Source organism: Conger conger, chromosome 1 (genome assembly GCF_963514075.1).
Source record: "Conger conger chromosome 1, fConCon1.1, whole genome shotgun sequence".
Lineage (NCBI taxonomy): Eukaryota > Metazoa > Chordata > Actinopteri > Anguilliformes > Congridae > Conger > Conger conger.
In genome coordinates, this window is record NC_083760.1 from 65245758 (window position 1) to 65261576 (window position 15819).

The 15819-nt window shown below is 39.3% G+C and overlaps 1 protein-coding gene across 1 annotated transcript in view; it reads right to left on the reverse strand.

Moving 5' to 3' along the window:
* Positions 1 to 225: 225 nt before the first annotated feature.
* The window catches only part of LOC133110161 (CUB and sushi domain-containing protein 3-like), a 317158-nt gene continuing 301564 nt past the window's right edge, over positions 226 to 15819 (reverse strand). The window contains 8 exon segments of the mRNA XM_061220063.1: positions 226 to 3020; positions 4029 to 4164; positions 4688 to 4775; positions 5633 to 5745; positions 7349 to 7507; positions 7810 to 7875; positions 9462 to 9641; positions 14039 to 14150. Of these exon segments, the coding sequence (XP_061076047.1) occupies positions 2861 to 3020; positions 4029 to 4164; positions 4688 to 4775; positions 5633 to 5745; positions 7349 to 7507; positions 7810 to 7875; positions 9462 to 9641; positions 14039 to 14150 (1014 nt within the window). The 3' untranslated portion in view covers positions 226 to 2860.

The following is a 15819-nucleotide window of genomic DNA, read 5'->3' on the forward strand; positions in this document are numbered from 1 at the left end:
CATCAGGAGCAAATGGGGGTTAGGTGTCTTGCTCGGGGACACTTCGACACAGCCCGGGCGGGGGATCGAACCGGCAACCCTCCAACTGCCAGACAACTGCCAGAAGGCTGCTCTTACTGCCTGAGCCGTGTCGCCCCCAGGAAGGCAGATGTGTATGTGTGGCACCAACAGAGGTTCTGTACGATATTCACAACATGTAAGAAATAATGACCAGGGAAGAACAAATTACAAAAGCAATAGTTATTTCTTTTAATATTTTTTTTAAATTTACACAACAGATTCATAATTTTACAAATGATTTTGTAGTAAAAATATATTTTTTTTTTACAAAAAAGAGCTTGTTTAAATATCTTGTTTAGTTTCTTTTCTTTCAAATGCATTGACATACGAGGAGTACCCAGCTGTACGGCAGACAGTTGTAATTGTGAGTGAAAGTGTCCATGGGTGTTTGCATTTATTGCAGTCATTAACAGGAAAGCAATGCAACAAAAAAGAGTGGAAAAACAGCCTTCAGGGTCAAATAAACTGCATAACACAACTTTATATTCAAACTTTTAATTCAGAAACAGAAATAAATAAATACAAGAAAATGGAGAAAGTAGCAGCATTGGGCTTGGGAATTTTTTTGGTAGATGTTTTTGAATTTAGACGACTTAAATACTGAGAAATTGGATGATAATTATAAATTTGCATGTTCATATAGGCCCAATATGAAGGTTTTCCACTTGTATAAAAAGTTATTCAGATAATTAAACAATGATTTACTGATCACACCGTATTGATGCATGAACAATTCTAAAGTCTACAACCATCAGTCTCAAATAATTACAGCACATATTCCAGTTCTGTTGTTGTCTCTTCCTAAATGAGATTTATCTTCAAAGGGTTAATGAACAAGGCACTCTGATGAATTATATGTTTTTGAATCCTCTAACCAACCCTTTCCTGTTACTACTTAATGTATGCATGTTGGTGCAAATCTCATCTGAGATTCATTGAAAGGAATGAAATGTTTTTACTAAACTAAGTATGAATTGGTAATGGAACATATACTGTGTATGTGTGTATATATATGTATATATACTGTACATATATACTCAGTGAGCACTTTATTAGGTATTTATTTGACTTATTTTTTAGACTTCTACTGCTGTAGTCTATCTGCTTAGAGCTATGATGTGTTGTGTGTTCAGAGATGCTCTTCTGCATACCACTGTTGTAATGTGTGGTTATTTGCGTTACTGTCACCTTCCGGTCAGCTTTGACCAGTCTGGCCCTTCTCCTCTGATGCCTTTCATTAACAAGGTGTTTCTGTCTGCAGAACTGCTGCTCACTGAATGTTTTTTGTTTATTTGCTCCATTCTTTGCAAACACTAGAGACTAATGTGTTTGAAAATCCCAGGAGGTCGGCAATTTCTGAGATACTCAAACCACCCAGTCTGCCACCGACAATGAGACCACGGTCAAAGTCACTTAGATCACATTTTTTCCACATTCTGATGGTTGATGTGAACATTAACTGAAGCTCCTGACCCGTATCTACATGATTGTATGCATTGCACTGCTGCCACACAATTGGCTGATTAGATAATCGCATTAATAAGTCGGTGTAATAAAGTAAAAATGTTCCTAATAAAGTGCTCGGTGAGTGTATATCACACATGGTAACTGAATCATGTATAAGATATGTGTATTATATATAATAAAATGTATATATCTAAAATAAATCCATTTGATCCATTTTAAATAGGTACAACTTAAGGTATATAGACAATTAATGAACAAACAAATCAATTAACAAACAACAAATATTTTTTTCTTAAATGTGAATAATTCCCATAGTGCAGTGGTTTTAAATCACGAAATCAAAGCATCACTATGAGGAAAGTCTTTCGCCCGAACATACAATATCATCCTCTCAGCTGGAATAGGTGCGTGGTATAGTTTCCCTGTAGGCTGAATAAATAAATAATAAATAATGAAATGTGCAGTATGGACTGAATCAGTTACAGGTCACAAACACATTCAATGTATTTCTGCTTGAGTAAATGCCAAGCAGTCATGACAAAACAATGATTATGTTAGCATATGGCATATGTAGAGAAATCTTTGTAGTCCACCATAAAACACTGCTTTGCAAAAATCAGCATGATATAATCATTTTGGACATTAAAAATGCAGGGGAAATACTGATTCAGTACATTAGAGCTGATGGGATAATGGAACCGAAAACATGAGACAAAAATAGCAACTTACAAAGAAAACTATGGACGGCCAATATACAATGAGGATTGATCGTATTCTATCTGCTCTGTATTCAGGCATTCGGAAGGGGTACCACAGTCTATCACCACTGTCTCATCTCTTTTTAAGAAAACTGAAGCAAGGAAGTGTATGAAACTAAGAGGCCAGTGAAGAGACTCGCAGAAACAGGATTCTGCCATTTCTGTGAAGTGAAAGGCATATCTGAATCAGCTTCATCAACTCACATCCACCCCAATGCTTTATATATATATATATATATATGTTTTATATATAGCACAAAAATATAGGTGGTGAATGCTCCTCATATATATGCAAGTAGATGTACAGATAGGTTAAATTTAAAAAAGCACTCTCAGAGTGCATATAAAGTAAGGAAAGAAAACTCCACTCTGGTCGTGAAGATGGGTTTTCATCAGTCGATATCAATGTCGGTTGATATAGGACTCTGATGTCTTTCCGATGCACATCGTTCATTGGTTCCTGAAAAGTGTGCTTTAAAATATATGTGGACGTGCATCTTCTGGAATCAGAAGCTTGACGACATTTAGTTTGGCAAAGCATTAGAACAAAAAAGTTGTCCATTTCGCCAACTTTGTTAAACCATTGTGCAGACAGTGTTGAGGTTTGGATCAAACCGAACAGCTTTTCCTTCTATGGATTTTGCGTTGGTGTTGTACATAGGATTCTCAAAGGCTGCCTGGCCGTTGTTGTTCTCATGCGGTGAACAGCCTGAATACTGCATCTTAGGTGTGGTCCTGCAATGAAATGATACATTTCAAGTCGGTGAAAGTAGGCCAAATTATGGACAAAATATTCTTCCAAGAATCAACTTTTCTTACAGTACGTTTATACAAGTAAATTATACAGTACTGTTCAAAAGCTTGGGGTCACCGTGTCTTTTTCTGCTTTAATTTTGTATTTTCTGTTTGTAAACTTGCTGATGTATGTGACCCATCAACATAATCAGAGTCTGGATATCTTATTTTCAGGTTGTCCTACAAGCAATACTAAAACTCTTTGCAATTGAATGGATCGCTATGGAAATGGAGGGGTGGGACTAGACTGAGTTGTAAATTAAAGATTCATTCAAATGCAAAGAGTCTGTGCTTTGACCATGTATGGATTGTTTGATTACAAACACAGAAAATACATTTTTAAAAATCAGAAAAAGACAAGGTGACCCCAAACTTTTGAACGGTAGTGTATATACAGTGAATATCGACAAAAAAGTCAGGGTCATCTAAACCACAGCCTGTCAGATTAAACCACAGGCTGTCAGATTAAACCATAGATTAAATAAACCACAGGTTGTCAGGCAGACCCCGAGTTTTATAGGAATTCTATTGTAACATCGACCCTTATTGGATGAACTACCCACTACATGCACAGACATGCCCAGAGGACAGGTGCTGCTGAATTCATATGCAGTCCCTCCTCCTGAGGGGAGAGCGTATGATCACACGGCTCCAGATCACTCAAGGTTCATATTAGGCCCAGTATTCATATTCTCAACGCAGGCGGAAGTGTGTTATTACTGTGGGTACACTTGAAAGTGCCCTTGGAGTCTATACAATCAGACATTCCATAAATGTTGAATTTGTTCTCCTGAATATGTTAGAAGATCACATCTTTGTAACGCGTTGTATTACAAAGAAAACGTAGCCGTAAATAACGGCGGAACGCTTGCCTAAACAAGACTAAATCAATTGGCGAAACGAGGGCGTAGCACATAGCGAGAGGTGGGGAAGGAGCGGCACACATACCGCTGTTTATAGAGGTAAAACCCGAAGCCTGCAGAAATCAGAGCGAGAAAAGGCACGAGGATTGCTATGGCAACAGAGGCACTGCTGGTACCAGAGGGAGCACTGGAGGAGTTATCGCTCTGTGACACGTTCAGACCTGGGAGAAAAAGCACATGCTTCAGTACATATACATCATTACAGCAAAGTGGAGCATGCTAATTATCACTGTTAAGAGGGGCTCTGGTCAAATCAATTGTAATACATGTTCAGAATTATAGGTGTAATCATATTGTCAATAGTATAATTTTCATCATCGTCACCGCATCACAGTCATTACCCTCCATCAATCAATTTGAATTAATATAGTACCATTTACGGTTTGATTGTCAAAGTGCACTTCATCATCGGCGTTGATTACAGCATAGACTTGGAAATGTATTCCGGTTTTTCTATGTTCTGCTTTTCATTGAAGACCAACATTTCTTTTTCTGGCTTTGCTTACTCATAAGAGATTACTTCAGCTCTGCAGTGCTTTCTTTTGCCCTGTTACAAGACCCGCAAGTTCTCCCGGCATTTTGATGATTTTAGGAAGATATTTATTCAAACGTGATGCACGGAGTTAAGACACACAGTGACAAACTGACCCATGGCATTTTCAAACATGTAATAATCAGAGTTACCTATTCTCTGCAGTCCGAACTGGCCGTAGTCTTTACCCTGTATGAAGCCTTGAAACACATAGGTGGCACCGTCAGGTTCTGCAGAAACCTGGAGAAGGAGAGATGCAGAGTTAATCCAGCTCGCCCTGACTGCACGTATGGAGACTCCTGGCCTCTGATATCAGAAAGCAATGGATAAGAGGCCCTGCCACACAGACTGATGGCAGATATCAGTGCTGCACAAAACATCCTGCACTTTATCGCCTTCCAAATAAAACGCAAATCTCAGGAACTGCAAACAAATTATTTAGCCTATTTTTATCACTTAAAAACACAACATTATGGTTTAGATTACTTAATACAGTAATTTATCAGCTTTAAGAGGATCATAGTGAAGTAAAACAGCATTTAAAATTTTTTATTTTTTATTATACATTAAGTGTGGTGATATTCAAAAGCACAGTAAAATCACAATTAACACAACCCTGTTATAATCATTTTTATGTACTGTTTATTTAATTAAGTTCAATCATCATAAGTCAGTAATATAAGTCACATTTAAATACTCTTTAAATTAAATTAGATACATTTTAATGTTTCTCTCACTCAGTACGCGTTCTACCTGCTTAAGGCAGGCCACGGCTATGCGACTTCAAAAGTAACACCACAGCAATGTTTGCAAATTCCTTTTATAATCACAGTTCACAGTAATGGGATGCAGTCGAGAAATTACCATTTTGGCCAGTGGTTCAGTTCTGCCCTATTTCATAGCAGTGCGCGGTTTGCATTAACAACGGTACAGTATGCGCGTGAATTTAATCAGAACAAGCATCACAATGGACTTCCATTATGCACCACCCTCCTATGGAAAAGGCTAATTCTGCACGTAGCGTGAATCTCACAGAACACAAAACATTACGCCGGTCAGCGGGGATGGTGCTCTCCCGCAGGTCGCAGTGTACTTACAAAACCGTCCATGGACCAGGTCTGCTCTTTAATCCTGCTCAGCACTACGTGAGATGCTGCTGTCGCGTGGTACACAAAGAGCATTAGCCTCGCTTCCTGGCTTTTATAAACTCCTGCGTTTCGGGGGAGAGGAACAGCACGATAAAGAAGTTATCAGCACGCCACACAAAGACTTCCAGGCCCTCTCCTGAATTCGACGGGGTCTGTCACCTATTATGGCTGTAAATTCACTGGTGTATTTTTGAATGGGGGTAAGAAAAAGAGATGGAATTTGAATTATTCTGCAACTGGACTCTTTTCTATAAATAGCTAGATTCTGAAGCAAAACATAAAAAAAATAAAAAATTCTTTAATCTTTTTAAATTGGCAACAGTATTGCGCCCTTGTGCTTCTGCTACACCACAGTGCTCTCCTCTCAAACATTTGGCCACAGACCAGTGATTGTTTTCATAGTACAAGACACAGGCTGTACCACAGGAAAACTAGCACCAATCAGAAGAAGGGTGTCTATCTCACTGATAAGAGCTGGTAACCTGTAAGCACCCAGTAAGCAGGTCACCCCGGTTGACTTGTGCATTCTTCTCTGGCAAGCTGAAGTGTCCCTGCTACAGCAGACACCCAATCAAAACCAGACAATGACACAGCCTTGGCTTGTATAATAAAGATGCTTGCTACATGCATGATTTAATATGATTACTCCTATAGGCTGCATGTCTACTCTCAAGGAAAGATTAATGATGTAGCCTAAAGTCTTGCCTCAGCTCTGAGAGGGTATTGATGTGGAACAGCGTATGAGTGCAATTATGTTTCCATGCATCAATTATATTATATGTTTTATTACTTTATGTACTTTAATTATGTGGGGCTTTAATTACAGATTTGTCCTCTTTTTCGCTTGATACCTTTTTCTCCGCTCCTACATCATTACTGTGACACAGTTGTGTGACACTCTGTTCATATTCAGCTACTTACTCACCTATCCATAGGAAGAAGAGAACATTAGCATCCAAAAAAAGTATTTCTGCCAAGGACTTTTCAACCCAGCCTACATGTTTCACAGTATTAAGACCACTCTGCAGGCCGACAGGGCCATTCCCACAAACCCACATTATCGTAAAAGCACTCACAATCTTCCCCCTAAAACACTCATGCACATTGTGCTGAAACACTAGATTCATTTCAACTTAAATCCACTAGACTCTTCCTTTATATTCATAGGAATTCTATATGCTGGCTTTTGCAGGAAACATTTCTGCCAATCTCACAGACAGATATCCAGAATTATGTACCAGATGGCATAAAATGAGGTAGAGCTCGTAATTACCAAGACTGTGCAAATGGACAGAAAATGCTTTGAGAACCCTGGAAGGCGTTATATGAACTCATTTCTCATTTTAGCTTTGCAGGTAAACAGAAGGCAGGGGGAATCTATCCATATCCATATTTAACTGACATTGGAACTGGGTTTCATTTCAACATTTTTAAACAATTGTTACTTTCCTCCTTTGCTAAACATTTCATGTCAGTTTAAGCTGAATCATCAAACTCACAGCACTGCATTAGGCGCGAAAATAAATTGCAATTTCACACATGTATAACGTGCTGCCAAACTGAAGAATCAATTGCTCAAGCAGCTAAACCAGACCGAGGTGCTGTTCTCTGGTGATAAACAAAATGGCTGTCTCAGGGAGGTTGGTTGCGGTAACTATCCCATACCTGACAGCAGCAGCTCCATATGACTGTTGGTCAGTGTGACGTTGACCCTCCCCGTGGTCGTATTAAAGCTTGTGACGCTCAATGTCATCGGGTGCTTTCGGCCTCTGTATTCATACGAGCCTTTCCAGATGTAGTCAGGAGTGAAGACGTCATCAGGCACTGGCATGGGGAACATGGCAGCTTACAGTGAAAGGGCCCCAGGTACATCCTCAAACAATGGCCACACATGCATCGTTCGTTTAAAGGTTTAATTCATTACATATTTCTGTAATTTAGAGCAATGTGAAAGCCACAGTTGTACTGTATTAATACCGTATTAAAGGTAATGCAGTCGAAAAGATACCAGCTTGAGACTGCGTGAACCCTCTGTGAAATTGGCACATTTGTTCATAATGCAAAACAATCAAGGACCAGGAAACAACTGGAGGAATTAACTAATAATTAGGAGTCGTGGTGCTTACCAGTTATTTTGGGACTTGGTGTTCCTGGAACAGGTTTAATTGTTTTCTCAGATAATTTTGAGCCAGCTGAAATGAAAGAGAAAAGGCATATAGTGTATTGCTTCTCAATATACAATCGGTGACCACTTTATTATGTAGACCTGTACACCAGCTTGCTAATGCAAATATTTAATCAGCCAATCATGTGACAGTAGCTAAATGCATAAAAGTATGCAGGTCAAGAGGTTAAGCTGTTTTTCAGACCAAATGTCAGAATGGGGAAGAAATGTGATCTAAGTGACTTTGACCGTAGAATGATTGTTGGTGCCAGACAGGGTGGGTTGAGTATCTCAGAAACTGATGATCTCCTGAGATTTTCATGCAGAACAGTTTCTAGATTTTGCAGAGAATGGTGCAAAAAACAAAAAAACATCCAATGAGCAGCAGTTCTGCGGGCAGAAATGTGTTGTTAATATCATAGGTCAGAGGAGAAGGGCCAGACTGGTCGAAGTTGACAGGTAATGCGAATAACCACGCGTTAACAGTGGTATGCAGAAGAGCATCTCTGAACACACAACACGTCAAATCTCTTAAGTGGATAGGCTACAGCAGCAGAAGTCTAATAAATACCTAACAAAGTGCTCTGTGAGTGTATACTGTCACTGTGGAGCCTCCTGAATGTGCACTTTGCTTTTCACAAGGCTGAAGATGCAGTTTCCAGGGTGCTGCTAAAACCTTGACTGGCAGACAACAATTGACACTCACAGTGACAGAGGAGCAGTGGACAGGAAAGATCAAAAAGCTTCAAGCTGATCGTGATGTAGTGTTCCAACTCATACTGCCATGCCTGGAGTTCATGTACTAGTAATAATGCAATTAATCATTTTAATTACAAGGTTTGTCAAAGCCAAACGTTAACCATGAAACAAAAGCAATGGTAATTACTGTTACATTTATGATGCTGTTAACACTGATGGTTTGATAAAGCAAGCATTTCTAGAAAATGAGTAGGTTAAGACAGACAATTACAATGCAGAAAATCATGCATTATTGAATGCACTAAGCAAACTATCAAACATGCCTGATGGATGGTTGTTCCTTGTACATTGTTTGTGTAAACTAAACAAACTTTTACATTTACATAACTGCACTACTAACGCCAGATAGTGTAGGTTTTGCAATACATTATTCATCTTAAGTGATGTAGTGATGATAAAATGCATGTAGAATGTGACCAGATCTATAGTTTGTGTAGATCTGTATGCATACTTGACTCTGTTCCCTAAGGGACAGTTAGATATGTATACATCTCTGTAGTACACCACACTTCTAGCAGTTATCTGGTCTGCAGGATGTTCTGGTGGTTAGCCATATTCGGGAATTAGAATAGACTCGTAGCCAGAGGGTTACAAGCTTTCATCTCGGGTGGGAAACTCCACTTGTGAGCTTCACCAAGGCTTTTAACCTGAGCTGACTGCTTTAGTACATATCCAGCTTTATAAAGATATATAAAATCCAACTTCCAACTCTCTCAATCCAATTCAACGGTACGTTTCCCGGGATAAGGATAACAACCAGACAAAGTAATAACCTATGGCAGTTGCTGCAGTTAGATTTTTAAGAACTCCCGGCGTACACACTGAAGGAGAACGGCCCAAATACCAAGCGCTCACCCCGGCACACTGGCATTTTCCCCGTCCACGTCCCTTCAGACCTGCACACCCGATGCTCTGATCCCCCAGACAGGAAGAAGCCATCCTGGCAGCTGTAGACCAGGGTGTACCCGAAGCCAGGCAGGTCCATTCCCACCACGTTCACATGGGAGGGGCTCTCTGGCTGCTTACAGGCGTGGGCTGGAAAAGGGAGACAGGCCTTTATCCCAACAACACAAAGTCAGTCTTAGTCCATTGAAGCCAATTACAGGCAGGTTTCTCAGCGAAGCCCTGCTGCTTCTCTTGTTGCGTATCTTCGGTGAGAAGTGCGGCTACATGGGCTAATGGTTTAAACTGCCCGCAACCAGCAACCCAGGGCTGGACAGGCTTCCTTGAAAATGGACAAACCTCAGCAAACTCTGAAAATAACACAGAATAATTGAAATTTGACAGATATTGCTGTATGTAGAAAGGCAGAATAGTGCTTCTAAGTGAATTTCTCATTTGTGTGCAGTGCATATTAGATATCTGGAAACCTATCACACAAAGTAGAGCTGAAGGTCAACATCCGCCCCAAGGAGGATGCAGGCACTGCTCTGTTTCACTCTATTCTCACATTTATGGTGAAAATGTGATTATTACCGACAGACCCTCAGAACAACTAGTCACGCATTATGCAGCAAGTTTCATTTCGATATGAGCTACTCTTGTATAACTGTACATTCTGATGATGCGTGATATCAGTACCACTTATTACTAAGTGAATAATGCGGCGAGTTTTCAGTATATTTACTTTTGACACGCAAGAAATGTATGTTCTATTCTTAAAAGGATATACAAATATAAAGCAGATATATACAGAATGAATAAAATGGCAAATAGTAAATGAATGTAATACAACAAGGCATACACATATTTGTATGGCAATTGAAATATGTCTTATTCAGTAAGTAGCTGAATAAGACATATAGCATAGTATATAACAGCGGTAACCAACCACAGTTGCAATCCAAGAATTTCAACAAGCTGTTAATATTCCTTAATTAGGTGCTTTTCATGTACAGAGGGTTTGCTTACCCTCTTAAACCACATGTTGACAGATAGCTATGCATACCATAAAGAATAAAATTCCCATGTTCATATTATGCTTATTATACATATTTAGCAGAACAATTGCATAAAAAGTGGTAAATTATTTTAACTGATCAAATTGAAAACACTGAATTGAATCAGTATGCTCCTAATTTGTGAAGGTGTTGACACCTGGCCACCAAAACTACCCATTAGAAGAATTTATAGGCACAGCAAATGATAACAAGGCTAACCTGCACTGTTCAACAACCTAATTATGAGCCTATTAGTTAACATCAGTCTTTTATTTGTTACCTCTTCTTATGTAACTTCTTGCAAGATGGTGCAATAATATACAGTAACATGTAAACCGAAGGGCCTTTATGGAGTGTATGGCAACTAAAAAATGTGTTTATGTGCAAGTTATACGGACCAAATAAAATGGTGTATGGAAAACAGGCTTGGGCTGTGATATTTTTACTGTAATATTTTATGACTGCTGTGCATATTGACAGACTGAACATCAACAGCGAAAATAAAAAGGATCTAAATGACTAATGAACTCATAATGCATCATCTTAACTGTAATATCATGCCAAAAGAAGCACTGCCCAAACATTTTTGTTTCCTTTCCAGCAGCATCACCACGGCCAGCGCTAGAGACAAGCTTGGCATCTAGAGGGATGATCTGGCAACCATCATTTTCCATTGGGGCCATTTCCAAAGTCTAAGAAATAACAATAACTGCATGCCCTTTTCATAGTGTTGATGTTGACAAACTGTGCACTCGTCACAAGCCCCGTGCGGTGCATCTTAACACCAGCAAAAATGAGTCATTTCTGGAAATGGGAATTACCATTAACCAGCTCCAATTCTATGCATAGCTACATTTAGTATGTGATAATTTCACACTGGATATTTTTAATTTCACCAATGGTTTTTCCATTGATATTTTCTTTTCTTTTCTTAATTGAACCATACTGACCATAATTTACTATTTTCACTATTTTTCTTAATGGGAATAATGAAGATGAAAATGAAGGAAATAACTATTTTCAGAAAGCTGAAAGCACTGAGGTAGAAAAAGGAATAGTGTTAGAAGAGCAACTGCTATATATACTTCAGTCTGCAAAGAATACTGGCCTATTTACAGGAAGCCCAAATAACCTGACCTTTGTGTTCCCAGGAAAACATCTCATATGTGCTGACCATCTCCTAGAAAAATGTTAACCTCCATTTCAGCCTTAGATGTAAAAATGTAAATTTACCTCATTATATCATCTGAGACCAAGGAGGTAAAGACGTAAGGATACAGTTTAGGATCTGTGAAATAACAGTCTAATACTTAAAGTATCAAAATAAGTATCTAATGCAATTTTGGTGATTCAAACAATTATACACACAGCACGACACAATTATAATTGGATGAATAAATTCCAATCTGTCTTCTGAAATCAAGAGGCAGCTGTTAATGCATCATGTCAGCAAAGTTTCCCCTGATGCATTTTTCATGACTTCTTACTTTGAATGCCACAATGACAGGGAGTGACTGTATAATCTCCATATTCCAAAAATATAGGAATGTGAGGTGACACAGGGACAACCCAGCTGAAAGTTTTGTTTCTCAGAGCGATCCCTTTATGTTGGTAAGCATTCTGAAATGTATCAGGTTCTATGAATATCCTAGAACATAATTTTGAAAACAAATTAAACATTGGAGGAACATTCTTATAAACCATTTAGGTATATCCAGGTGGAGATCCATGTTAACTTCAACATCAATCTTAAATAAAGTGCCATGTGGAGATCTCTCGGTGGAGCAATCCCAGAAGACAACAGGAACTGGGGGCAAATGACAAGCTGATCGCTGCAGCCAGAAGCCTGGAAGATGACAGTTCTGTCTTGTACAGCACAGACCTAGTCCAAGTACATGCATCTTGAGTAGCTGTTGAAGGTCCATGACAGCCTACATGGTATCAGTGCTGAACCATGAAAAAAAACCCCAGATACTCTAACTTCAACTAGCAAGTTAAAAATAGTATGTCCTAACCATTCATTAGCATTCGGTTAATAATGAGTAATTACAGGTTATGGGGCAATCACATCTCTCGGATTCTAAGATTTTTGGGGTTTTGTGCTTGTATGGTATGAAATGAGGCAAAAAGGTAGTTGTCAGGATTTAGTGATTTTCAGTGTATGACAACCTACTTTGGAATTGTGACCTTTTGCTTGTGTGGATATCCACTAAGCACTCTTTCATATGTTGTCTCTAACAGCTCTATTGTCAAGGTTCATATTTAGGGCCCTCTTTGTGGTTTGCTATAGTTAGACACTGAAGAGCTGGCGCTTTTCCCCTTTTGTTTTGAAATTCAACGCCTAGTGAACTTGCTAATGTTTGCTGTTGTTGTGCGCATATATTGTACATGCTTCCTCTCTCCCATGGGCATACCTCCCACTGGGTTACAGCATGTATGTAAAAACCATAGACTAATCCTCTTCCCATCACCATAGCCTCTTTGGCTTGCTGAGAATGTATGGTTAGAAGCATGAAGTCACCTGATGAAAATTCCTACTGCAAACCCTAATAATGAGCTTTGCCTTGACTGGTAAGAGTGAAGGTAGCACATGGGATCCAAGGACAAAGGTACATTTTTGACAAAAGCAAAATCTTCTCATTTCAAATTCTGTACATGGGTTTGTCTGTTTATTTTATATTTTTATTATTATTATTATTATTATTATTATTATTATTAAAATCACATCTATTTAATATTATTGATGTACGTATATGTATATTGAAATAAAAAAAGTGATCTATAGAAAGAGAGAGAGGGGGAGAGAAAGAGAGAGAGGAAGAATGATGAAAGAAAGAGGGTAGAAAGAAAAAGGAGAGGGAAACCTTTGTTGAGGATTTACATCAGTGAAATACGGCCAGCATTTGCAAAATATTTTTTAAATTATTTCAAGATTAATATTTTTAAATGGAGAAATATGGTGTAGGGAATGTTTGTTATTTATGTCTGTGTGGGAAGCCACTCTTCATCTGGAAGCCTGCGGGCCCTGTGGCAGAACACGCTCCTTCCTATGCTGCGCACGCCACATCTGGGGAAATCATGCGCAATTATGGAAATCATTTTTAAAATCAAGTTTTCTTTCAGTTTTTCCTCACGACATTAATTTAGGAGCCACTTATTGCACCTGCTGGGCTGGGCTGTGGAATGAACGGCGGGCAGCCACAGGTGCAGCGGTACGCAGCTTCATATCTGTGAGCCGAGCGGAGCCCTGCGTGAGCCGTGTCAGCGGTGATTACATGTGCATTTATCAGGGCCGGGGCATTGCTAATCTCAAAGCTTTCTGTCGCTGCAGCGGTGGCAGACGCCGGGCACAGAGACTACTGATTGCAGAAACTTCGGCGAGGTCTCGGGGCACACTTGTGCAATAAGGCTGGGGCACAGCAAATGCAAAAACAATGAAACACACTGAGAGGTTAATAACAAAGTCGCCCCGGCGAAGTGCTGCGGACTCACGGATGCATTCAGGCTGGGAACCGCTCCAGGTGAAGTCGGGTTGACACAGCCGGGTGGTTGAGCCCTGTAGAAGGTATCCGGCCTGGCACTGGAAATGTATCACGCTGCCCACCTGCGATGGAGGGACACACGCATTACTAACCACACGCAATTACACCTGTTTTATTTAACCTTTAATTCACACTGTGTCCTCTGCAACGGGGAGCTGAAAAGGTACATTAACGGCCACGCTTATTCAAAGGAACGGGTACACACATTAACAAGACCAGGCACACATTAGGTTTTGTTTTTATGCACAAGAGAATATAACATTGTCGCGGTGTGTACATTCGTAATGGCTCCATGAAGCTTTTACATTACATGAATTACCACAGCTGATTGATTGCCTTGAATAAACTGCAATTTTTTCCTTGAATAAACTTCAATTTTTGCTATCGTTTTTTTTTTTTCTGATTCTTTCCATTTAGTTGCTAGTGAGTGGGTCTTTCATATCTTTCTAGTTTCCTATGAATTACTGCAAAATATCTTGTTCAGGAATTTTAGCCAGAGGGCTGACCTTAACTCAAGGGATATCATATCTAAGAGTAATATTTGATATATCACATGCTCTGTCATCTCTCATAAAGTCCTGCATTTACATAAAGCCAGTCATTTATAAGGATTTTAACATGTCAAGGGTGATCTTATGCATGCTTTTTGAATGGTTTAATGCAGTATATTTTCATAAAAGTATGACAGAATCTTTCTGACCCCTTCTTGCAAGGTGCCCTGTGGGTTGCAGACCCGGGCACTGGTGAAACAGATACCGCGTCTGTGACTAATAATGCTCTCTGGCTTACTTACGATATAATACATTATTAAAAATGTGGTCTATGAATGCATTACTATTACAGTGGTAATTTTGATAAATATGGCAGACAAAAGGTTATCTAAATGACATGAGGATAATATCCTCCGCACTTCATTAGAACATCATTACAGTTTGGTGAATACATTCCTGTTCTGTTCAGCGCAGGGCTAGATAAATGATTTATGAGACTGGGATGTCTGATGTTTCACTGTTTCTGTGAAACTTGGTCATTATATATGGTTTGAGGTTTCTGTTTACCGAAAACAAGCTTTGCAAAGTGGCTGACACTATTATTGCTGTGAAAACAACTTCCTGATGATCTGAAAAGCCTTGTTCAAAGCTATACATGTGGCAAATTTGTTATTATCTCTCCACAGAAAAATCAAATTAAAATAGTGCCAAAGGCATCTCTCTGGTATCCTGAAGAGGTTTGCGTGTGAGCAGAAGGACATAAATGATCATGTTGGTGCGCATCGTGATAAAAGCACTGTTTTTCTGCCCATTGAGCAGATGCATTGGGAGACGACAGCGTGTATCTCTAGGTCCTGCTGTGATGAAAGCTTATGCGCAGGAAGCCCCAGTGAGACTCCATAAGGATATAGCCAAGGAAGTAGACAAACAAATGTCTGTCTGCCTTTCTCCTTCCCCGAGTCCTGCTCTCCTGTCAGCTGGCAATGCTCAATTGCTCTGGATGAGCATGATTTTCATGCAAAAATAATAATTTATCTTGCTATTTACAAGCTAATGAAGAAGAGTTGTTCCTCCAGCTGGCTTTCCCAGAAGAGTAAAATTAGTGAATGTGTTATACTAGTGTGACTCATAATGCATACTAGGAGTGTAAACCTGTTGACTGTACGACTGGTAATAAGAAGATTGATAATAAGAAGCCGTCTTTTACATACAGCATATAATATACATACATTTATATATG